The sequence below is a fragment of the Lepisosteus platostomus genome, chromosome 7 (assembly GCF_059453375.1).
Source record: "Lepisosteus platostomus isolate fLepPlt1 chromosome 7, fLepPlt1.hap1, whole genome shotgun sequence".
Lineage (NCBI taxonomy): Eukaryota > Metazoa > Chordata > Actinopteri > Semionotiformes > Lepisosteidae > Lepisosteus > Lepisosteus platostomus.
In genome coordinates, this window is record NC_142617.1 from 59,708,429 (window position 1) to 59,735,414 (window position 26,986).

Sequence of the window (26,986 nt, forward strand, 5' to 3'; positions counted from 1 at the left end):
AGAAAGCTAAATTTAAGAGAGGCGGAACTTTCTCTAATTGTGTATCGGAGTGTGGAGATTTCTTCTTTTCGCCTTTCAGAATGGGATTAATCTCTAATTGTTCATGATCAAGAAAAGGCTTTTCATGCATTTCATACTTTAAGCATAAAGCATAGAATACACAGAAAAAATATCACAGTGTCCTTTTTCTCAGATGGAAAAAAGACCTTAGTTATTTGTAGGTCTGTAGGTCTATAAGAATGTAAGAGGCAAAGACACTGTGACATGAATGGCCCCATGATCATAACAAGTCTGTGAGGCAAGTAAGACCATCTACGGTATATAAAAGACATACCTGTATGTGCAATTTGTTATAACCAAAAGAAGTGGTATGACACATAACAGATATAAATGTTAGATCTAATCTTGACCTCACTAAGCTCCGAGTTACTGACATACTGTAGTAACAAAGCAGCTGTTCAAAAAGAAAGAAGGGCTGTTGCTACCTTGGACGCATGTCCTCACTTGGACAGTGACTCAACCAGCGACACAATACTTCAGTTACTCTGAACAGACAAGCCTGTCCTCACTTGGACAGTGACTCAACCAGCGACACAATACTTCAGTTACTCTGAACAGACAAGCCTGTCCTCACTTGGACAGTGACTCGACCAGCGACACAATACTTCAGTTACTCTGAACAGACAAGCCTGTCCTAACTTGGACAGTGACTCGACCAGCGACACAATACTTCAGTTACTCTGAACAGACAAGCCTGTCCTCACTTGGACAGTGACTCGACCAGCGACACAATACTTCAGTTACTCTGAACAGACAAGCCTGTCCTCACTTGGACAGTGACTCGACCAGCGACACAATACTTCAGTTACTCTGAACAGACAAGCCTGTCCTCACTTGGACAGTGACTCGACCAGCGACACAATACTTCAGTTACTCTGAACAGACAAGCCTGTCCTCACTTGGACAGTGACTCGACCAGCGACACAATACTTCAGTTACTCTCAGCAGACACGCGTGTCCTCACATGAACAGTGACTCAACCAGCGACACAATACTTCAGTTACTCTCAGCAGACATGTATTAAGCCCTGTTTACAATATCTGTATAATCACTACACCTTCCAAAGTCTTCGTACCTCTAGTCTTCCATATTTTAAGTTTACCATTGAAACCATTTAATTCTTTATTTATTTTAAAGATTTTACAATAAAATTAGAATACTCAAAATGCAGATTTTTCTAAAGATGCCTACTTGTCAGAACATCCTTTTGACAGAAAATTATCTCCAATTTCCATTTAAAAACAGTTTAACATACAGTATAGTTATACAGGGTGACATTTATTTTCAACAGATTATCTCACTTTAAATGAAATGATGCAAGTATTTGACATCCTCAAAGGCACTGACTACTCCAGTGGACTTTTTCACAAACAATCGTGAAGCAGAAGGCACAAGTGGAGTCATCACGGAAGGCCTTGCTGTTGGAGCCAATACCCCGGTTTCTTTCCAGAAGCACGTGGATGAGACTATCGATTTGTTGCCATGCCAAAACCCATGTTTTTAGTCAGCAGGTATTTTAACTCGGCCACTTTAGTGTGATGTGTACTGTATGAGCTACTGTATGTACAGTCCCTTACAATACATTCTCTCCACTACGGCCAGGAGGAATTTCTAACTGCACTTAGCTAGACCAAATATAAGGAAGATTATTTTGATTCATTACAATTGCTGAGACACTGGACGTTTTTAGGTCCTTGATTGTATTGTTTAATTTTACAGCGACGACAAGGTCTGTGGCATTAACATATTACCTGTATGTAATCATTTTAAATTACAGCCATGTCTACATACATTATTATCGTTTGCCATGTAATGTCATTTTTAATGTAATTTGTTATTGCTATTCTTAATCTCGTGTCTATAGTTTTAGTTCAAAGGTTAAGAGAATTCTTTACAAAAAAGGACAATGTTTTGGGTTTAAACAAGCCACAGAGCCCTATCCAAAACATCTGCAAACAATTCAGACCTTATGGTTTGATGGATATTTAGAGTCTAAATAAAAGAAACAGAAATTAACATGGAAATACACAAGTTATTATGAATTCACGTAATCAACATTCACGTTATTTCATAATGTTACAACCCTTCATTTGCAACAATTGTTTTTTCTTTTATTTCCAAAGATTAATCAACTTGTGTCTACAATTGTGCTCTCCTTTAATAGCCATAAAACTTCAAATATTTTATGATGATTAACTGCACGTAGTGTTCAACATGGGACAACGGATTTCAGAATCTTGCAGTTTTGCCCACAATACTGACATTGCACCTGACTTTTCATGCCTAACATTTAATGAGCACAGGAAAACAGAGAGCCACTCAGAGACGAGCCTGACCAGCAGTTCAGTTCCTGAAGTCATGATGGCAACAAATTAAGAAGGACTAATAAGGCACAGAGCTCAGCTAATAGGAAAAGGCCCAGGGCCTGGTGCCAAGTTCAGAAGGTGCTGTGGGAAAGAAAGAGCACGAATGCCATCATTAGCCATTGTGCTTCGTGTAAGGACCCCTGGCAGGTCAGAACGGGCAGGCTCTGTCCTTCTGCCACCTCCAGGAGTCACTTCTCACATCTTACTGCCCTGTCTGCAAGCTGGAGTACTTTTAGAATCTTGGTGCTTTTTTTAAAGAAATTCCTTATATTCTTAGCTGTACCAATGGCCAGTATTAGTTTGAAATTGAGGGTCAACATGACATGAGACGGACCAGCAAAACAGCCCTGAAGAAATGGAAAAGGCCGGTGGTTTCTAGATCACATTTCTCTTTAAAAGAGTTTGGAAATCAAAGGATTTATGTTCAGTGAACAGGACAGATGCACAGCCATTAAATACATTTTAGGTAGTCTAGACCAGCATTATATACCAGTAAGGTGTAAGTAATAAGGGCACCTTTAACATAATTATATTCCAAACATCAGAAAAACCAAATTAACGGTGACGTCCCTGCAGTGAGCGAATACCTCTACAGGCAAGTGAAACAGCTCCTCGTAATGAATGGGGACAGCCTGGACGCTAATCTGCCCTGGAAAAGGCAGAAGGAAATGACAAGAAGCAGCTTAATGTGAACACTAAGTGCTAGCAGAGCAAGAATGAAGAATGTTTCTTTTGCTGTATTTCATTAACAACTGACAGGTGGGGAGGAGATAAAGTGCATCGAAATGCGTGCCTACTATAGGGGAACTGTATTTATAGTAAGTCAATTGTAGACACATAGATAAAACTGCTGCACTGAAGTGTCACAGCATAAAGGAGATGTCACAACTTTGCCCAATGCTTCTGTATGGGGCACAGAGAGAGATATGAAAGGCAGGATCTGAGCAGGCTATTGTAGAACGTCGAGTCCCACAGGGACAAATTAAGGGAAAGAGAATCTTTAGAAATGTAGCTCAGAAAGTACAATACGAGACAAGAGGAGCTATGCTGGAACTGCACTGATCCTACATCTGGAATACTGCAGACTGTTCTGGTCTCCGCAATGTAAAAGACAAAGCAGCACTGGAGGAGGTTCGGAAGAACAATGGGACTCATCCCAGGCTTAGGAAGGATTTATGAGGGCAAGCGAAAGGGCCTTTATCTTTTCAGACATCAAGGCGATCTGACTGAGGTTCAAAATTTTAAGCTAATTCGGTTGACCCCCGTAGACACCTCAAATTCTTAAGTTGACAGTGTCACAACACTACTGTATGCTGCTGCTACAGTGCCAACTTTTAGCATCAATTATACAGGACCTTTACACAGAAAATATTGCATAATATAGAAAAAATCCAGAAGCTATTTTCATAGTACATTTCAATGCCTTCATTAACCAGACTTCAAAATAAAGCAGTTTGGAGGAAGACATTATACAGCCCTACCGGCACTATCACTCACCTCTCCCTCACTTCACTGATGTCCCCTTCCCCCGACTTACTGTACCACATCTCCCTGACCTTCCCTCATACAGGAAGCGAGAGGATGTGTCCACTGGGAAGTCCTGGAGAGCCTGTGGGCTGAGCAGTGGGTCAGGCCACACATCGTCACGGGCCAGGCATGTGTGCACATCTTGCCTCAGCTCATCTCTTGGATTCACAGCCAGACCAGGAGAAGAGCTGCACATGGCAACAACTTTCATATGGAAAACAACTTCACTTAAAACTTCACTTCACAGACAGTCAGCTCAGCCCTGGAAGCAGCGTGTTGGTCAGGTACGTGAAGGCTCACCTATTCATTGAAATGGTCAGTTCTCTCCCCTGTGCAACGAAGATACCTTTTTTGGTTACTCTGAAACAAATGAGCCCACATGTCCTGGATATTATCTAAATTTCATCCACATCAGGAAATAACACAAACATTTACCCAAAAAAGAAACTTCATCCAAAACAAATACCACAAATGAGTTTAACATGTAGATCTAAAGATGAAGAAATGTAAATTGTTTGCTTGTAAGAAAAATAGAGATTTAAAAACTTTATTAATGGATTAACATAAAGTCTTGGCTTTTTAGAAAAATATTCATAAACTCGTTCCAGACAGATATTGAGAGAAACCAGCATTCCTTCCAAACCCCTGACTGAATGTGTGGTCACACCCACCACTGCACAGCTTTCTACACCAATTAGCAAAATCCTGCAAGTAATTACCAATTTAACAAAGAACAAGAACACGAACACAAAACACACAATATTCACATCTGCAAAGGCCAGTCTATCCCCTTTGCAGAAAACCACCATCCCAGAATTCACTAGTACTGTATTTCACAATCCAGCTTTGATTCCAGCTCGGCAGAGCTGGCAGGCGCACACACAAAACCGTCACCGGGCAGCCTGCTGGTGCCACCCTGGAGAGAAACAAATTCTTCAGGTTTACAGGAAGCACAAGCACATTTGTCCCAGGGCCTCTTATTCTGTTGAAGGATTATTACACTTTTTAGGGAAGAGTCTAAGCTTGTCTAATCTGAAGATGCTCAGACCTTGCACTAGAGACACACCAGCAAACAGGCGTTTCATTACACCCGTTCCAAAATGGTACAATAAACAAAAACCTTCAAATAAAATCAAAAGCTAAACTTTATCTTTAGTTACAAATTAAACATGGAAATGGGTTCCTTACTCATGCTCCTTCTGTGACTTCAAGTGCCAGAATGAATTATTCTGGGAAGAGAAGGCAGAAATGTGGTGCTGCTGATTGTTTTGTTTAATGCTGTCTGGAACTTTTCTCCACTCCTACCGTTGCATGTCCTGGGAACATTTCCACTAAAAAATATTCTGGCTCTATCGCAATACATCCTCAAATATTGAGCGAATAAGAGGAATAGTTCCAGAAGTCCAGTAGCATTAACACAACTTTATACCAGGATGTTTCTTGTTCAGTGGGGCTAAAATATTTGTGATAATGTAATCACTTGTAACACACATGTAATTTGCAACTGGGAGTAGAGACAGCTGAAAAGAACGGAAGATGAAGTCTACTTTTTCATTAAGGAGACTTCCCTCTCTGTGCCCTATTTCTACTGCTCCAAACAGGAGATGCCTTCACTTTCACTGACACATCTGCCATACCTGAATACAGCATAACAACAGCCTTATTGAATACTTGTCTAGGGACCTCTACTCCAGTTGTGTTCTTCCCATGCCCCAGTGATACTATTTATACACATTATATATACAGATTGTCAGCCACTAATGTCTCTGATATCCTGACATAGAAGGAAAATAAAGCCAGTGGACAGGCTGAAAGGTTCAATTGCTCATATAGTAATTTATAATCCATCTAAAAAACCATAACCACTTCAGCCCAAGAAATCATGCATGTGGAGGACTATGAAGGAGCATGAAGCATTGCAAATCATCAATTCAGAAAGAGCACTGAAACATGATCCAGAGGAGTCCAATGGAAACTAAGGGGAACGTACATTCAGAACTGAGAACTGGAGGCACTCTCTGACACTCTCTGAAACCATGGGTCGAGGGAGTCTGGAAAAAACTGTCCAGACCCCAGTCCCCCCACATCCATTGCACAGTCTGGAACTGGCCTGGTTGCTCTTCAGCTCTGTTAGCTCTCTAGGTCTGCCACTCTCTCCCTTCTGGGTGACACAGGTAAGGACCTGCCACCTGCTCCCCAGATACAGGGTTCTGGAAGCAGGCTGCAGCTCTGTGAGTGTGTTCAGGCACCTCCTGGCATTTTTGATAAAAAAATAATTACCTTATTATTTCTTGCCATGAATGGTAATTAAAGTTTCCTCTTATTAACGCTACATCGACCAGCCAGCCTCATTTAAGGTATTTTCAATCAGCAAGAAAAAACCTCATGTCTCCACATTATCATCCAGCATCTGAAATGTACTAATTTTAATAATTTAACTTCTGCAATCTGCAGTAATGCTGGTTTTAAGCATGTGTGGATTTATTTCTAGTTTTGCCTTTGGGTGGTGCGGTTTTCAGCCTGAGGGTCAGGGAGCTGCTTTTTGTGTTTGGACCGTGGGAGTTCCGTGTTGTCAAGCTCGTGGGACTTAAAGCTGATCCGTGTGGCTCTGACCTTCACATGACCTTTGCCTCAATATGCAATGATTGCCATTAAAACACCCACTACAGTGACACCAGCTACACAAAAACACAGGGTTGTTACACACCACAGTCTCGCCAGGCACAAAATTAAACCAGATATTTCATGAACATTTCACAGCTTCTTCTGAAACGTCTGAAAAGAACCAAAATAAAGGCAAGAAGGAAATTTCAGGGTGGGGCCTTGAGCTAAAGTATTGGATTTGTCTGTCATGGAAATGTAATTGGTGTAGAAGTTTTTTTTTTCCCTTTAACAGACTTTGACTTTTTGAGGTTCAGCCTCCCTGAGTTATCTGGCTCAATTTATTTTATTTGGCACACAATACGAACAGCTGAACAAAGGGCATGGCTGTGAATATTCAGACATCCCTTCTCTGAAGTGAGAGGCAACACCACAGACCTGTCGGGTTAAGGGGCAGGGAGGGAACTCATTTTCTTTGATCACACAAACCCGTAATGTTATGGTATCAAGTAACGGAAAATAAAATAAAAAAATCCCATGAATTTGTGGTGCTACAATTTGGCTATAAAATACATAACCAAAGGATATACGGGTCTAACAGAAGGGTGTGTCGAAGCAGCATGTCTGTGAGCCGTAATTCTTCCTACGAGATACAGGAGTCCTTGCCGGACGCCCAGCCCTAAAAACAGCTGTCAATTCTAAAATGGGTGGAGATCTAATAAAAAACATGATGGTACACAAGTTGCTCCTGGGAAGAGCTGGGCTGTAAAATATTTGGCAAAGGTGCCAAATGCTGTACAGTTTGTTTTCTGGAGGCCAGTCTTAAAGGACATAGTGATTCATGTGCATTAGTGACTGGACTCCCGAGAGACCTGCAGATAATGAATTGGGATTCCAGTAATTACAGAACAGATCCTCGGCACTTCTATAGACTCTGAGGTATTGAGAGGGTCTATTCTGACAGATTGCTTGCAAGACTGCCAGAATGAGGAAAGACACAGTAGCTGCTAGGGCCATGAACAAACAGGTTTATACATCATGCAAAGCCTTTATCTGTTTCACATTCCCTTAAGGGAATCTGGAACAACTATAAGTAATAGTCACAGGCAGAGCGGTGGCTCTGTGGCTAAGGATCTGCGCCTGTGACTGGAAGGTTGCCGGTTCAAATCCCGTGGCCGGCAGAGGAATCCTACTCCATTGGGCCCCTGAGCAAGGCCCTTAACCCTAACTGCTCCAGGGGCGCCATACAATGGCAGACCCTGCGCTCTGACCCTAAGCTTCTCCCTGTCTGTGTGTCTGTGTCTCCATGGAGAAAAGCTGGGGTATGCGAAAAGACGAATTCCTAATGCAAGAAATTGTATAGGGCTAATTAAGAAACAGTAAGGAACCATATAACATTAAACTGATCAAATACCAGTATTTATTTGTTAGGGTTAATTTAGGAGTACACTTTTTATTTTCTCAAGCAATTGCATGGTTCGTAAAAAAATAAGTGTAATAAAATGAAAATACACTGTGACATGCATAAGAAAAGGTGGGACGATTATCATCAAACTCATCGTTCACGTGATACAAAGTTGTTTAGCTGGTGGAAGCGTCTGCTGGTGATGCAGCCCTGTCCCTCAAGCTGGGAGCAACTTTCCCACTCGTAGGGCAAAGTGAAGCCTCAGATAAGAACCATAAACCTCGAAGCCTGAGAGGCACTTGGGCACAGAAACACTTCAGTGAAAATGAGATGGCTTATGACACACTTTTTAACAGAAAACATAACTCTGAAACTCAAAAGAAACTGCTCCCTAAGGAAAGTGCTCTGGAAACTGGGTGTAGAGCTGCTCTTTGCAGCGAAGTGTGACAATATGGAGACATGCTATTGGGCAGATGACACTGTTTCAGTTTAGGTTAATTCTGTGGGGAAATGACTTGTATCGACAGAATAAGCAAGCATTTATTTTTGTGGTTAAGACTTTATAAAAAAAATGAAACCGGAGGGACTGGGCCATCCAGTCACACACTGTGTAATTACACATGAGATAGCTGGGTAGTTCCTCATGTTCCTCTTGAAAAGCACTGAGGTTTTAACTGTTTTAAATTGGGCCATTTCTATGGCAACGCTGTGGGGATCTGTGCACATGCACATGCAGGCAGCAGTCCACTGGCCGGAAGGCGCTGCAAACCGCCGTCAGGACATGGAGGGGGTGAAGGGGCAGCTCAGCCGAACCACCCCAATGGCCAAATAACACAACTGCTTTTCTGATTGGTTTGAAAGCATTCTTTTCCTTTCTAGAAATTATTTTGATCATGTGTGGTTTGCTTGTCGAGAGACATTATAAACTGTACTCAACCTTGTGGCCGTTTCATCAGGCTAGGCTATAGGATGAAGCAGTTCAGGTGGGGAGCTGTGTCAGCATGCGCAGGCTGCAAAGGAACAAGTAATAGGTTTATTCCATGCTGAAAAGAGGAGAAAGAAAACACAATGTTTCAGCTGTGGAGCCTTCTTCAGGTGGTACTACTAGTGAAGTCTGTAAGTGAGTCTCTAAGTGTAAGAATCTCTGCAGGTCTTTTCAGGGCAGCCGTGACATTTCTCAAGCATCTCATCTGTTCAGGACCTGTGCAGCAACCATGAGAGAGAAACACTCCTGAGCTCTTTTCCTTCAGTCGATTAACTTTATCGGTGCTCTTGCCTTGGGCTTGTTCACATGCCCGAGCAATACATTTTTTTCTGGAAAATAAATGCACATTAGATGCCACCACTGTTGATCAATGGACCAACTTAATGTAAACTCCAGTGTGTAGTAAAAATTAGAGCAACAGAATACAATGAACACAATGTAAGCAAGCTATCACCGAGTATGTGAGCACTAAGTTAAATATGAATTATTACCAAACATCTAACATTTCAGGGGGTGTCTTAAAATTTTGCTAAGTCTGTGTGTATAACTTGCACGGAGCTCTGTGGTTGTTGGACTGTGGTATAAGAATCTACAATGGGACAGTATCATGTTCAAGGCTATTATAACAATCAACTTGCCAACAAAAATGAATTTTAGAAGTACAAAAGAAAAAGACAAAAGCAAGCCAAAGCAAAGGTTGAAACATTAATACTTACAAAACATAGAATACGTTAAATAAGTTGCACAGTTGGACCCACACTCCAACCTTACTCCCAAAAAGAAAAAAATGCATCTTAAACAATACACAATGACCACTCAGTATTCCAAAAATAATACAATTATTCAGTGTATGGGCTCTGAATTAAGAGCTTGTTAAAGCACTGTAAACAGCACCATTCCTTTCAGAACTCCTGATTGTACACAGTGCCGATCATACTGCAAAGAATGAAGAAGAGGTCATGAACCAGCAGTTCCCTCCTACAAAGAGGGAACACAGAAATGAAATGAAGCAATGAAGTCATATCATGTAACCTAATGTAATTCCCAAGGAAATCCTACAAGCAGACGTCTGAAAATAGGACAAAGCAAACACAGCTCTGTTCTTAACTCTGTTCTAGTCAATGTTCTTAACTCCTGAAAGCCCATCCATCAAAGAACTTGAAAAAAGAATCTCAGCATTTCGCTTGTAATCACCAAAACATTATTTCTCTCCTTATCAGGACAAACATATACATGTCTATCTGTTCCACTGTGTATCTTCTAATGAACCCCCAAGCAGCACTTCACATGCGTAGGCTGCAAAGGAACAAGTAATAGGTTTATTCCATGCTGAAAAGAGAAGAAAGAAAACACAACGTTTCAGCTGTGGAGCCTTCTTCAGGTGTGAGAAGGACCCTTACATCTGAAGAAGGCTCCACAGCCTAAACACTGTTTTCTTTCTTCTCTTTTCAGCATGGAATAAACCTATTACCTGTTACTTCACTTGAAGTATTTGTTTAAAATGTGATTTTGTCTCATTCCCACTCAAACGCAGAACAGTTTGACTTTTACACTATACCTGTTATATTAGAATCAACATTGTTCCGTCATCTCAAACAGGCATTGCTAACCCTTATTCATCAAATAAGAGTTTAAAAGACTTATTGTTTCAATCAACGTCTGGCTGATTAAATTGGATAGCAACAGTGGTGATGGATCATGTAGAAAATCAGGTCAAGACATTTAAGAAGAATTGACTAAATTGTGAGCATCACAATAAAACCTCATAATAAACTGCAAACGTTTGAAAGACTAGATCAGGAATTGAACAGTCATTTTGACTGCTGACAATCTGTATGCAAATTCAATCAGCTGGCACAGAGGCACTGACTGAGACAGCCAGAAAGTAATGAGGCTCTATAGTGGACATAACACTGTAATTTCATTTCGTCAACAATCACGATTCCCTAACACTCCACTTGATTTGTTGCAAAGCTCTGCTGACCCCTGGTGGATGCAAGGGAGAGACTTTTAAATTCAAGTGTAAAACACTTTAAAATCAATCATCCAGTTAATCTATTCAGCTCCACTGACCTGGTGAAATTAATATACCAGAGGGAAAGACTTTGCTCTTTTTAAAATGGAAGATTAAGGTGCATCACTACAATATTTCATTCACAATGTAAATGATAGCAGTTGCAGAATGTGCCATGAGTGTAGCATTTAGTGAGCTTCGTTAGTTAGTTAGAAAAGAATTATGGTTTCCCAGGATTAAAGTTAGGCTGTTTTCCACATTTTCTAAAACCATCTGACAAGTGACAGTAAAAGCTTTGGAAAATATTTTTCAGAACTATAATAACATACAGACCACTATAATCAGCTGAGGATAATGACATGTGGACTCCAGACATGAGTGCAATAAAAATGAAAGTCACTTCATGATACACACACTGAGCTACAGACAGATACGCTCCAGTTAATTTCATCCCTTTGCCATCTTACCACCTCCTGATGGGACAACTCGATGGGGAGACATCAAGATCACAGTGGCCGATCTGAAAGGCCTTCAGGAAAAGCCCCTCCTCCTGGAGCTCCAGAGTGAGGTGCCCTACCTTGCACTGGCCGGCCACACACACAGAGGAGTCATTGTGGTCGCACGGTGTCCCGTCGATCACCCTCTCGGCCTGCCGCACGTAGAAGCGGTAGCCGATCGCTCGGCAGTTCAGCTCACAACGCTGGTCCCCCTGCGCTGCATCACAACGGGAGAAAGGAGAAGGTAAGCTCGCTGGGTCCTGTTCCCAGTCTGTAGTGAAACACACAGGAGCCAGTGTCACAATACGATCGTTCACCTCAGACCAGTTTGTTGTAATATGTGGAAAGACGGAGCTGAGGTCATTGGACCCATCTGGCTGATTCGACTCCTCTCAGGATCTCACGCAGCCTTTGAAAGAACCCGGGCTATGGGCTTCACCCACGCTGAGTTACCAGACGTCTGGTACAAATAAAGCACTAAAACAGAAGCAGTCGACTTTTCTCTTTCAATTCTTCATGAATTAATGGTTCTGAACAATTCCTACCTACTGTACGGGGTAAATATGCAATTACTTAAATGACTGATGTTATTTGAAAATGTAATAAATTGATCTACACCCCAATAAAAACTGACCCACTTCTTACCCATTCTTCTCTGGGAAGTCATGAACGGGTTGATGCTGCTTGAATGATTGCAGGTGTAGCGTTCTGCTCCCGCAAACACTCAAGCTAACGACCTGATGCTTTCATGGTATGAAACTCTTCGGTGTGTTAAGGGGATAACAGAGAGAAAAACCCCTGGTCCAATTATACCATTCAACCACACCAACCTGGGAGTGCATGAATTCAGGAACAAATGCCGTATATTAATTAATACTAAATTACAATTTTAAATGACAAAACTCTCCGTATTAGAAAAGGGTAGTCAAATTTAAAAATAGCCATGCAAATCGGAAAACCAAAGGTCAAAGATCTAGAAATCAGAAACAGACTGAACCAACAGTAGCAGTACTGCATCCTAATGACGTGCAGATTTGGTGCCACAACCACAAGATGGCAGAATTGCACTATTCTCAAATCAAAGACGCTCGAAGACGAGGTTATTTATCCAGGACAGAATGTGTATTCACCTTGTAATAAAGAATTAATAATTAATATACAGTATTACAAAAGATTCACTGAAAAATTCACCGAAAATCAAGTGCGTGTTGAGAGTTTTATTGTATCATTCACTCATCAAAATGACAAAGATGCACAACTAACAACAAGAAGCACTTATCGACCACTGAAGCGCCATATCAGATAAAAAATTTACTTAAAAGGCATTCTATTATTAATTCATATTAATTTAGTTATTAATTTTAAATTAATGGATAATAAGATTCTGTTAGATTCAACAAGCTACAGGCATCTACACACATACAGTACACGTTTAGGACTTAGAGCAGCAGGCCGCTAGAATTCTGATTCCTGTAAATGATGGCCAAGTCAAATCAAAATCACAACCAGTCAATAAAAATAAACTTTCAATAGAAATAATAATACAGTGTCCCAGTAACACTAACCTCAGAGACTGTATTAAGCAGAAAAGACTAAAATGGAAGTAGTCCAATTGATGGAGTTTATCTTAACTAGCTGTGAGACAAATCAGAGGGCTCAAGTCAAAAACTACAGGGAAGTGTGTCGAAGAGTGAGAAAAGGAAGCAGTCCTTTTCACAAAGGGTTGTTGGAGTCTGGAACAAGCCCATCTGCCCAGCCATATTGCGAACTCAGAAAAATAAGATCTACAGAGAACCAAAGAAGCTTGCTAAGCCCCACTTGTTTGTAACCTTTCTGATGCTAACGTAGGAAGAATTTTCTTAACTGCTCTTTTGTGTACAGTCAACATTTTGAATGATAACCACACATGTGGGAAAATGTTCTAAATAAACAGAATACTGTACATCTCTGTTGCCTGTGTGCTTATCTGCATTTCTGATCTTTGGCCCCGATTAACAGAACCTCATGTATGCGAGAGAACAGAAAGACAGTAGCGGGGTGTCAGCTGGGGGGGTGTGGAGGAGGCAGGAGAGATGAAGCACGTCTCTTGAAGACAGCGGGTGTCTGTCGTGACAGGTAATGATGTTAGACTGCATTAAGACCAATATAATTCCAGTCAGCAGCAGAATGCGTGGGTCTACTGCTGGGGTCTCCAGCCTCCCTCTGTACTGACACGCTACCCTCCTTACCCCTGAACAGAGCTCTCAATGTTTCTCCCACAGCTGCTACAAAGTCTATATTGTCGCTACTTCATTTCTTCTTCATTGTAAATAGATTCATCTTTATAATCAGATTGGCAATTAAATGGTTGTGCAATACTCGCCATGCAGGAATGGGGTTATAGTGGTCTGCAATAATCACTGCATGTGAAGCAGAAATTATTATGAATCTGCTGGATGGTAAAGGGAGTCCAGTGAGAGTCAGGTTCTGTTGAGTAAGGAGCAAATTCATATTTTTAAAGAATTTAGTCAATGCTAAATATTACATGTTATTAAATTTAAAAGCAAATTAGAGTAAGTTAACTTGCATGAATACGGATTTAACATTTTTGTTCCTAAATAATTCTGTGAGGGATATATTTGTGTGGAAATGACTTTTAAAGTTTTCGTTGTGGGATAAATTTTAATAGTTAATGGTTTTAATAGTTAATTTTAAAAGCAGTTAAGTAGCTTAACGCTAAATTGACATTAGTTCATGATGAATGCTTGGCTTTTTGCAGTTTATTTTAAGAAACTGTGGTTCTTTAGAATGATCAAATGGGAAGAAACCTGCTGTTGACTCTTCACTAATCTGAACATCTACAGTATTATAGACAGAGCTGCATGCTTTCAGTGACCTGGGTTAATAACCAGTAATTTATTCTGCCAGCCTGAAGTTGGGAGTAGCTTCACATCCAGACACAGACTAGTATTTATACACTCATACCATCGCGCTATTTTAATCATATCATTTAATCTTTCCACTATTACAGTACATGTATGTAAATAATCTGTACTACAGACAGACATTTAAGATTCACATGGTGAATCACGGTGAATATCTATTATATACTGTAGTATTACAGACAGATGTGCTTGCATGCAATTACATTGATTCTAAATCTGTACAGTAAGTCAGATACTCTCTCAGCCAGCTATTTCTTGAACAAGCCCAGGGTATCAGCATTGAGAACATGGCTGAGTAGCTTGTTCCAGACTCCCATGACCTTGTGTATAAACTGTGTCCTGTTCACTGTTTTCAATGCACCTAATCTCACTTGATTAATTGTTTTATTTCCAATTGTGTCTTGAAGTTTGCTTTGCCAAGGACTTTCAGGATTCAGTCTCTTAGACTTTGCCATCCAAGACTAAAAATTATTAATATAAACAATTAATTATTTTTTATAAGCGTATTTATGGTAAAGTTGTGCACAAAATTGAACACACTATTCTAAATAAGGTTTCATCACCACACTGTAGAACTTTAACACTAGGACAATGATGTGTCAGTGTAGACAGTTACATTTTGTTTTCACAGGTCGCATCTACACATTAAGCTTCTCCCATCTTGCATTCATACTTTGCTCCCTGCATGAACAACACTTCACATGTTCACTTCAAATGTCAACTTTCAGATTTTTGCCCATCCTGAATTGTGAAAAGTCCTTTGCATATTCTACAATATTTGTTAATCATCTTGTTTTGATATCAGCAGCAAACATGACTTCACTAACTATACAGAACCTAGATTAATGATGTGAATTAAGAGGCGTGTTCCCACTACAGATCACTGTGGTACATCACTAATTAGATCGCCCCAACTTGAGTCTTCTGCCATATTCTGTTCTTTTCCACTCATTAACCAGTTCTCACTCCAAATGAACATCTTGATTGAATACTGCCTGTTTTTTTTAAGAATTAATCTTTTGAACAAAGATATCAAAAGCCTTCGGAAAATCTCTGACCATATAATGTGCTTTAGGTTCAGTTAGAATAAAATTAAGCAAGATCTCTCCTTCAGATGATCATTTCTATAACTTTACATGTGAGAAGACATTTTGTTCAACCTCAGAATAGCATCAGCCTAGTCAGTGATGAGCAGATACACTAAGTGTTAGGCTTAGCACAGCTGGCAGCAATACAAAGAAAACAAAAGTATTAAGTAACCTAAGAGTAACAGTTTTTTATAAATGTTTATTCTCATCCTTCCCAATAATGGTTCATCCTCTAGGGATCATACTGTGTTTCACACAAACACAGGGGATGTGGCTTTTTATCACCATTGAATTATTCACTTCTCTAGCAGAGACTCTCTCTCAATTAATTCATTGTTTTATTTACAGGTTCAGTAATCCAGTACTCTGCCACTCCCTTTAATGCCACACAATTCCCACCCAGAGGTTACTCACTGTTTACCAACACACCTCAGCACATTGCATGACAACAAAACTGAAAGTTACACAGAAGACAAAAACAAAAAAGCTATGAAAAACCCCAGTGAATCCCCTAAAGATTAGTGCCGAAACCGTAGGGTAATTAAACAATGAGGGAAAATTAGACTTAAGTTCAATTGTTACAAGCTCACTCATGCTCTGCAAAATTCAAAACTATATGAATTAATAGTAATTAAAACATTGAAATACTGTAATTTGTTTTTACCCCAATACAGTGGTTTACTAGGCTGGCCTTATGGTCACAGTTCCCTAGAGCAGACAGAGTGCATGAGGACAAGCAGACATGTCAACTGCTGCTTCCTCCTGACATTGAGATAAGATAAGATTGATATGGCGTCCAGCAGAACATCTGTGGGACAAACGGGAGACAAGTTTATCAAGCCAACCTGTTCCATCCAGCTGTAGCTGCATAGTGTGTCCGCAGGCTGCTCAGAGCCCAGCTTGTGTGTCAGTGTGTCCAGGATTGTGTGAATGATGAGGGAGCTCAGACCCAATACTTTTCAGAGTTTTCCTTTAGACATTGTCTCATGTTTCATGATGAAAAAATAATCATTATTCTTTGATGTGTATTTTCATTCAGATTCTGTGATCATGCTGCCAGAAATCTGTTTTAATAAAATAACCTGAGTCTGAGTCCAAAAAAAAGACACTATTGATAAAAAAGATAATATTAATTTAGTGTGTTGTTGTTTTTTTTGCTGTTTAAGTGAAAATGTACTAAAACATGTTTAACTTCACAGTACTGAAATACTACCAGGTTACATTGTGTAGAAGTTATAATGAAATCACTCATTCAAAATCTTAAAGGACAGCACAATATTTAAAACATAAAATAATAGTACAGTACCTCAACTATGCAAAGGTTTAATGTAGTTTTAAGTTTCGTATCAACTTCTTAAGCTACTTACTGGTAAATGAAGCTGTTAAAGCAGACGTTCTTGTGGGGATTTGGCAGTGACCAGCCTTTTTAGCCAGACTGCAGTGAAACAATTTGCTAAACATATCCCTAATCTACAGTAAATCCTGAAGTAAAGGTCACTGAAACTGAGCACTTTCCCCACTCAAGAAATGTGAGTAAATTATTCATTTCCAAGAGTGGATCACCTGAGAGCACTGCGACTGAACAGATCAACACAGAAGCCTGCAATAACACAGCTTGCCAGATTTGTGTGCACCGAGCCTTAAATGTTACTGTCTGCTTTTTTGCCAAAAACCCTATAAAATACCCTTAAACTGTGAATGAAACCACACATACAGTACAGTAGCATTGGTTCTGTCTAAACGCCTTTACCTGAAACTGTAAAGCCAAATGCAGTTTATTTTAAGTCTGCACAGATTTCTTTACTATTTGCTATAAAAAGCTGCAGCTCCCAGCCCACCTCCAGATCTTCATGGAATGGCTTGAAAATCAGCCTTCAATTGTTCAAATTAAAATCACAACAGCATAATGAGCTATAAATACTGTATCTATCCACTAATAGGAATGCTTTTCATTTAAATATTATTCTGTACTTATTTACTAGAGACTGAAATGAAGGAAAATGGACCATGAGGAAAGATAAAAACTAATACAAATCCATTCACAAGGGAAAAGAGAAACGATGAGTAGGAGATGCGGAAAATGTTTAGAGGTGTTATGTAAACAATGCAATAAGTGTTGTTACAGGTAAAAGAAGAGTGAAAGATTTGACTGAAAGAAGCCAGTAAATAAAAATAAGATGGAGAAACATAACAATACCACCACTGACACAGCAGTTCTTAACCCGATGCCCACTGGCATCAGTGCCCATTCAGGCAGACGCCCATTCAGAATCACAGTGTGGTGCTGTGGTCGCACTTGACAATGGTGCTCCCACATTTCTGCAGTCACATGTGGCACCAGTTCACACCCTGGACACTGACTAGAGGCAGAAGCAGCAATGAAGCCTGTGCAAAGGGAAAGGACAAGGTAATGATAAACCCAGTCTAAGTACTGTAGGTCTTAGAAGCAGGACTTCCCTCGAAGAGAGAATAAATCTGGTTCTTTGTAAACATCACACACGTTTTTTCTGCATCCCATGGAACGATCAACAAAAGAATAAAGAAGCAGAATACAGTAAAAAACACACCCCTGGCTGTGCATCCAGTCACAGAAAAGAATAAGAGCTTGTTATGTGATGTTCACACAGGCCTCGTACAGTATCTCTGTTGCCTAGACGTGCCACATTTCCGCCCAGAACTCGACTGCATCTTTTTCTGTCGGGCATTGTGCTGTCCGATCAGCCACGAGCACCAGTACTTTGTCAGGCTGTCTTACCTTCGTTGAACGGCTCCCACTCGTACAGCCTTCCCATGAAGGGTTTGTTGTTGTAGGAGGAGCACTGCACCTCACGGATATTCCGGCTGCTCGAAGGACAGGCCTGCAAAGAAGAAGAAAGCAGACATTTTGGTTAATTTACTTGCCAAGACGCATGAGTCTCTTTAGGTTAGCAAGAGAGAGTTCTTGAAGGAAAGAGAGGCCATCACAGAATAATGCGTACAGTTAAGTAAAAGGTTAGATAGACAATTTTTAAAAGCCCATTAACATTTTCCCAAATCCAGAGCAAGCAAAGAGTAAACCCGATTCCTGCGTCCCTCAGCTGTAGCTCTAATGGAAACTGGACGCAATCAGACATGAGGGATTGCTGCATGTCTCTGGACAAAGGTGGATTCGCGAGGTGTAGAGTTTTACAGAGGCATGGGTGTTTCTGAAGTCTCATTACAGTATTAGTCCAGACATTGATTTCCTCCCTTTGTACACGTTGAAGCTTAAAAGGGTTTTTTTTCCACTGTGCACAAGTCTTGGCAGAGTTCTCTTGCTAATGCAGAGCAATATATTGCATTAATTGAAGTATCACAAAGACATGAATTTGTCTCCACGTATTATACTTCAATCAATACATTTGCCTGGAAAGTTTAAGCTCTCTTTGCATAGTTAACAAGTAATGTTGAATTCGTTCTTTGAAGTAGAACTAAATCTTAAAACTATCCTCTCTTAGTCACTACATGTAGAGTATAACTTTGCTCTTGAAAAACACATAAAATCTGTAACACTCAGCCCTTACACTGGAAACTGCTGTCTTTGTTGGTTCTTGCGGTCTGTGACATTACTCTGATACCTACATTAGTGCAAGACTGGTACACTTTTTACATATTAACAGTCTCAGTTACTAAATTACGAACTTAATCGGAAATATTTCACTTTCTTGACTGTTTATATGTGTCTGATGATCTTTTTGTTAATCAAGTATTTGGTTAACTTCACTGAGAAGCTGCACATTATTAAAGCAAAACGTTAACTGTAATTAACAGGATCAGGGTGCCCTTTGTGTCCTTGCTTGTGTGTCCTGCGAAGGACTTGCGTCCCAGTCAGGACATCGTTCTGTCCTGTGTCTGGGATTTCCAGGATAGGTTACAAGTTGCCAATAACCTTTACAGGACAGCGTAAACAGCTTTCTGGTTAGAGATGGTTGGATATTGATATATTTCAGCATCCAATGTATAACAGGGAAGGACTTTTTCAACAAAGTGTTGAGTTTGGTTGTAAGAGTAAGAATGTTTTGCCTTGAATTTGAATGAAAACCAGGACACGGTGCCTCTTCACCAGCTGAGATGAGTTGAATGGACCTGGCCTGCTGTACAGCACCTTCCAGAGATATGTGCTCTGCCCCCTACTGGGCTTTTATCTACTTCTGCTGCTGTAAGTAAAATTCCTGAAATTGCCATCTTTATTATGAGATTTACAAATGTAACTAGAGACCCACCTATAAAAAAACATATTTGATGCAAAGATAAACAGGAAAGCAGGTAGTTGAATTAAATAATCTGAACCACATTTCTGTGAAAAAAACATTCTAGTACAATTTTCAATTTTCAAATCAAGTTGTAAAGTACAGCGGAATTCATGATGAGGAAGACAATTAAGTCATTTGATTGGTTACAAAAGTACAATTTCCTCTAAAATTGAAAGAAAATAAAGCAACATTTTGCACCTTTATTGTTAAATCCATTTTTTGTGGAAGAACAGCACATTCTGCTCTTGTATTCAAATCTGTATAAGCTGTACAGAAAATGTCAACTATAAATTACATGAGGAGAGAATTTAAAAGTCAAGGAAGAAGAATTTTCCACATACATTTCATGGAAGAACTGAAAAAACAAATTAAGCAACCTTAAAGTAAAAAAGCCTGCACCTGCAAAATGTAAGGCTGCATTCGATTCCAATTCCAAGACCTGATTATTTTATTAAATATTAGTACAACCTTGAATGACAGTGTTATATGGGATGTCAACTGAGAAAAAATAAATACCTCATATTTTATTCAAAAGGTGGAGTAATGCAATCGGGCAAAATCTTATTCGAAAAGGGGGGAAATGCACTCTTTACAGACGATGCTGAGAACGGTTCTGGGTGCAGATGTGAAGTACTGTACTTACATTAGTGTTACAGATCTTGTATTGCTTGTGGGCTCCTACACATTTAATAGTGGTCACGCCCGGGCCGGGGTATCTGAGGTGAGGAGAGAGGAGCAGAGACGACCCGCTGCCCGGATACTGGCTCTGGGCGGGCTGGTATATAGAAGTCCTGGCGTGATGGGTTCTGCTCTGAGAGACGCGGTAGATGCCGTTTCCCGTGTCATATCCCGGGTGTGGGTTCTGCTGTCTGTACCCCTGGCCTTGCCCTCTCCTACGAGGGTGGGAGGCCTGGCGCTGCCTACGAGGTCTGGGGGCCCTCTGCCCCTGCCCAGTGTCTGTCTTGAGTGGCACGATGTAGGGAAGTTTACCATAGCCATATCTCCCTGGCGTGATCTGTTTCTCACTGCTACCCCTGTGGGAAAAGCAAGGAACAGTACAGAGGTCTAAGTACAGTGAACAGGCAGTGTGCTGCTGGTGCTTATTCTGGTCACAAAGGTCATTGGCAACACAACTCAGAAGAGTTTATTAGCAGGATTTGATTCTGGATTTTCTGAAGACCAAAACACTGTATGACTGATTAATTGAAATAATTAGTACATCTGTCTGGCTGTTTTTAATAAGGTAATTAAATTTTCTAAACTTCATTTTGTAGGTTTAAAACCTTAAACTTAGAAAACAGTCTAAATAAATGGAATCAGACCTTCAGTCTGCACCTCTTTTGCTTGGAGTCTCATGTGTGACTCGCTCTTTATTTCGTTCACGAAGTTCATTCTTTGAAAGGAGCCGGATCTTCTGGTCACAAAGTACTCCTTGTTGAAGTCACGAGGTGTCATCAAGACAAATTTACAAAATGGAATGTGGTATTCATGGACACTCTCTCTGGGACTTTTGTCAAAGGAAATGCATCACTTATTATACTGAGAGCATTTAAATTAAATTGTTCTTAGCAGCTACTCCAAGTTTTGGTAACGTTTTTTGTTGCTTTGGTTTCCCATTAAAAAAGCACCGTTAGTCAACTGCCATCTTGTTTATTTTAAGCCTTTTTAAAAGGGGCTCACAGGAACAGCACAAAAATAGGAGACGTGCAAAACAGAATGTGAAGGCAATTTAAAAAAAAGAGTTTAATTGGAAGGCAGTCAAGTCCATTACAGGATGGAGTGCTATACTTTGTTTCAAATTTCAACTAGACTGACACTAAACAGAATGCACTGTAAAATGTTTCACCGACTACTAAATCTCGGTAATAAAATAAATTAATTGATGAAAAATTGTATAAATTCCAAATTAAGCAAGAAACGAACTTGATTAAAGTACTGTAAGTTGCTATGTTAACACATGCTCCAATTACGAGGTCCCTTTCTGCTCATTAGTCACTGAAATGAGAAAAGTAATGTGATCTACGAGCGGAGATGTTCCGACGTGATCTGCATGCAGAGTTAACAAGTAAATAGTATTTGTCAGAAAAACTATATCAAACTCAAGAGCAATATTTCTATTGGATTAAAAGAGATGTATTCAGAAGCCTGATTGTTAACAATGTAATAAGGCCACAACACATCAATGGAAGTTTAGCTGCCGCGTTCTGAAATCAGAACATGTTGCTGCGTGTACCTGGACATTTAGTCTATCTTGTGATGTAAATTGGAGATTGTATAGGTTACTCTGTACATTTTACTTTTATTGTGGTTTGAAATGCAGCCACCAGTGCTGATTCTTTCTAACCCTGAAATTTATAAATAGGTTTGCCGTTTCCCTAGAAGATGTGTTCCAACACGTCAATAGCATTCAACTGAATAGAGTAAAAAATAACACAAATATCTGTCCTAATGCGTTGAATTTTTTTCAAAGTTGTCCTAGTTAGATTTGCAAGATGTTTGTAGGTACAAAAATGTCTAAATAACAAGGGCTGTCTCCAGAGCTGCATGGGGTGCCATCGGCCTGTCCCTGCAGTGCCGTGAGATAAGTCTCACTTCGCGACTCGCGAGCTGTCCCGAACCGCAGGCCGGAAACACACCAGCTCCCACGGGAAGCCCTTGAGCGCAGTGCCTGTATGAGGAAGGGAAAGGGTGCGAGAGTCCCTCACCTGTGGCCAGGCCTCGAGCTCTGCGCCGGCCCGCCCGCGCTCTGGGGGTGCGTGTCATTGGACCGAGGCGGCCGGCTGGGGCGGTGCAGCGGGACCGAGGGGCGCAGCGCCGACACCACTCGGCCTGGGGCCAACGTGTGGGGGGGCACCCCGTGAGGGACTCTCGCCACCTCCTGGGGGTAGGCCAGGCAGGGGCGCGTCTGCTCCCTCACACCCCCGCCACAGGAGCGCGAACACGCCGCCCAGGGCCCCCAGGGGCCCCAGGACCCCGACACCTCCCCCCTCCCGTCTGCGGCGTCCTGCTGCGGTCCTATCCTCTGGGGGACCTACGGAAGAGCAGGGTGATGGGAGTTATCGCCATGATTAGAGCAGAAACAGAGGTCTAATCTGTGCCTCAGACACTGATAGACCTCTAGTCTATAGATTAACATTGTATACATCAAAAATCCTGTTTCACTCACATTTCAAACTCTTACCCCTGTCAACCTGCCTTCACAATCTCTGCAATAGTCTCTGTAATAAACCTTCACAACGGAGAGGACACAAGGACATAGACTGTTAAAACATGGAAAGTTTTAAAAACAATGCCTCTTATTGGCACTCAGTGATAAAGACAGGAACTGGAATTAGAAACTGTGAAATTTGTGGATTTGTGGATCCTGTTCCATTCTTTTACAGTATACAATATCCTCATTGAAGGCAACTTACTGTATGGAAGCAGAGGTTTTCTTTAACATAATAATGAAGTTATACAGTAAATATCAGATTTAGCCTTAATCACATTCTCTAAAAGGACGGAGGATATATATTTGAAACACTTGCCTCCTACTTCAATGCTATCTGATGGGATTGGGAGGACAAATGACTTATTTTACAAATTCTTCACAGATTCACAGAAAATGAATAATTGTAAAACTCACAATGAGATATATTCATACGCTGTATCTTTTTGGACTGTATTCTACGTGAAACATTGTTTTAAACTGAAAACTAAAAACCAAAGTAATGATGTCTGTAGGTTGATTAGAAAAAATGTTTTTTAATGTTTTCTAACTAAAAAAAGTTTTGACAGGGCAAAGAGCAGTCACATTTGAATCTTAAAAGGGCATTACTAATCAATATTATATCTCCATTTTTTAACAGGGACCTGCTTGCTAACTTGGTCTTTTTAACAGATAACATCTACATTTTATAGGTACTCAATTCCCTGTGCTTTTGTCCATGGGAAATATCTACCAGGTGAAGATACTCCTTTGCACAATAACAATGAAAACTCCATCGAGATGTGGAGCATTGAAAATGTTTAATGCATGCATGCTTAAACATCTAGACCGCTTGAAAATGTTTTGACATCACAAATCTATTTTATATGCATGAGGCTATGAGTTGAAACTATTATAGAGATCATTTCTCAGAATCTAGTGGAAACTGGTTCCAATAGCTGCGATATGAAAAACAGATAATTCATTCAGAATTATTGCTCTCAAGGGATTGACCTAAGACATGATATTCCCATGGACATCATCGTTGTTTGTGTGGCTGCTCCTTTATTACTACTGCATGCTAGACAATGTAGGTACCTAAAGATGGGCTGCCTGATTTCTTCACCCTCAGTGCTGCCTTATGGTCCAGTATTTGCATAACCCCATCACTTCCATGATTGTGGTAGACCTGTTCATCTTAGATTGCAACCATTCCCAAACAAGGTATAGAAGGTCAAGCACCTGAGGCCCTACTAAATGACCACAGGTTTTAAAGACCAGAAATGAAGTCTGTAAGGACTGTTTAGACATTAGACTCCTTTTAGACATTAGCTCAAAGGGCTTCTTTTAAAAGTTAAAATATTTGCAAGCTTCTTTGTGATAAACTCATGGCTGTTGTTTTGGTGGCTTGCTCTGTAGCAATCGCCTGCATAAAGCCTTAACCAATTCCCCCATTATAGAAAAAAAGGAGAAGGAAAACTCCTCTAATTTTGCCATGGAACAAGAAAAGGTACTTTCCATGCTGAAAGCTAAAGAAAAGAAACAAAGTTTAGGCTATGGAGACAGCTTTGGATGTCCCTTTGCAGCCTGTGCATTCTGACTCAGCTCCCTACTCGAACCTCCTGCGATTCTACTGCATGATGGTTGAAGCTGTATCTGTGCTAACCTCTTCTAGAGAACACTATCCCACTACTACCACCATGTGAAGAAGATCTCCCCTCTAGCAGCATACTGTTGTACTTTTTTTTGCTTACTGGAGAATGAGCACCACCCTAGAAGCACTGCATCTTATATAAATAGGATTTTAACTAAGGCAAAGGCCACCTGTTGCCCTCTGAATAATAGTTAAATCCCAGTTGTTCACAATAAACCATCGTCCACCAATGATCTCGAAGTTTTCTATTTCTGATGCTTGTGCCAAGAGAGGGTAATTCAACTGCACCTCTAAACCTGGGTTTGTAAAGGGTTTTATATCTGCCCTTCACAGCTGCAGGTCGCTGGCCAGCAGGAGTCTGGTTGCCAGCCTCAGCGTGTACGCACACATGCAGTATCTGTGTGCGCACAGCTGTTTGCTCACTACACACCACAGCGGCCTCTAGCAGCTGCTCAGTGTCCCTGCAGCCAGTCTGGCCCGTTTGCTCTGCTTAGGGCAATGAGCCACAACCTCACCCCCAGCTCAGCCCTACTGGAGAGCACAAGCTGCAGCCAGGCACCATACACTGAACAGGGCATCGGCACTGTAGTGTAACCAAGCTAACTCTCTTAAAGCCCAATTTAGTACTGGGTAACATTTCATATTTACAATATTAATGCTTTATGTATAATTTCCATAAAATACATTAGCATAAAATGCATAACTCGCCCCTTTGTTTTCTTAGTTGCCTGCAAAAGGGTACCAAGGATGCAGACTAAGCTGTAGGTACTCGAGCCCGGTCCTTGATCATCACCCTGCTCTTGGCACTGGTAGCTCATAATCTCAGCCCAGCCCCAGTCTCTGCAGCTGCAGGTATGGGGAGCTGCTCAGTGATCACAGATTGGGAGATCAGCTGGGTCTACATGCCCCCTGACTGATGGACTGACTCAAGTTTATTAGATGTTCTCTGAATCAACAAAAACCGTTATGCTGACAATATTGTCTATAACATATACAATTAAACTGCAACAATAGCTGTAGTTGTACTGTAGAATTCAGTTAATAGGTATAGTTGGGAAAACATGTCTAACCCTGTAGGTCTAAAGAAGTCATTGTCTAATAGTAACTGTATATATGAAACCTTCTACCTGGTATCCATGTTCTGCAGCACTACACAGACAGGGTAGATGGCTACAGGTTCTTAAGGGTCGTGCACTAGAATTTGAAGCATGTAAATGTGTTATTTCTGAATCTGCGATAATGATCCTACACCTAGACCACCGAATTCTGACTTTCAAGCTCCTTGAGGATGACGCTCAGGGTGACAAAAATAACCCAGACTAAGAAATCACAATAAACCAGCTGTGCTCCTCCACTGACACTTCTGCTTTTCTGTCCATTCATCAAAGCTACTGCTTGTGTGAAAAATGGAATCTCTCCTATCTGTATTTTTCTGCTGTTAAATACATTCTTTTAGCGGAGGAGTTCACTGCTGTTTCTCACAGGAAGCTGCGACTCCACAATAAAACTGCATAATTCAGGGGCATCCAATTGTGATCCTGGAGGGCCAGTGTCTCTTCAGGTTTTCACTCCAGCTCAGCTCTTCACAAGCTAGGCCAGCTGGTTACTGGCTTCTCCCAGCTCTTTGGCTTATGCTGCTATAAAGAGAGGGAGAACCAGCAGACACACCAACCCGCCCTCCGAGACCAGGATTGGACACCCCTGGAATTGCTGTCCAGGGATCACCAGTCTTATAGGAGATGCAACAGGTCACTGAGGGACCAGCTTCCGTTTCCTTGACCTCTTAATCCCACATGTTGGCAAAGAAGCAAAACCACAGGCCAGTGCTGGACCCCTGCCGTCGGAGTCAAAGGTCAAGCCCAGGTAAGGCAGGTAATGAGTGCTTTAGTTTGTAGACCTGTATTTGGGGAGTACTGGTGTTTTATCTTTTTATAAGGAAGCAGAAATGCAAGGTGCCTGACATTGTGACAGTTTATTCAAGACAGTTACAACCCAGCATTGCATCCAATGCAAATCACATCACTGTATTGTAACTGAAGTAACTTCCTTGGCAGCCAGATTCAGCTCTGCAGGAAGCCGCAAAGGTTTTGACTTCAAGGTAAGTGTACGTCGCACTGTTAATAAACCCACAGTCCGGAGACTAATATAAATCATTTAAACACACGTGCAAGAGCTCTTGTAATACTAAAATGATTAAATATTTGATTTTCAAATTATTCAGAGAACCCAGCTGCCATCAACACTCTACTGGTATCTAACCAGCAGAGGTCACCATCCTGCCACTGACAAAGCACAGACAGTCGCCTCTCCCCGTGTACTTTACACACTGTACGCGCTCTTTCCTGGGAGGAACTATTCCAGTGCTTCATTTTCATTATCTTTCCATATACATCAGACATCAATATCA

General features: G+C 40.9%; 1 protein-coding gene across 1 annotated transcript in view; it reads right to left on the reverse strand.

Annotated features, from left to right (window-relative positions):
* Positions 1–26,986, reverse strand: part of thsd4 (thrombospondin type 1 domain containing 4) — a 148,853-nt gene that overhangs the window by 100,488 nt on the left and 21,379 nt on the right. Inside the window, exons 4-7 of the mRNA XM_088641475.1 lie at positions 22,444–22,769; positions 20,382–20,772; positions 18,223–18,325; positions 11,536–11,672 (exon numbers count right to left, since the gene is read on the reverse strand). Coding sequence (XP_088497601.1) covers positions 11,536–11,672; positions 18,223–18,325; positions 20,382–20,772; positions 22,444–22,769 — 957 coding nt within the window. The remainder of the gene's footprint in view (positions 1–11,535; positions 11,673–18,222; positions 18,326–20,381; positions 20,773–22,443; positions 22,770–26,986) is intronic.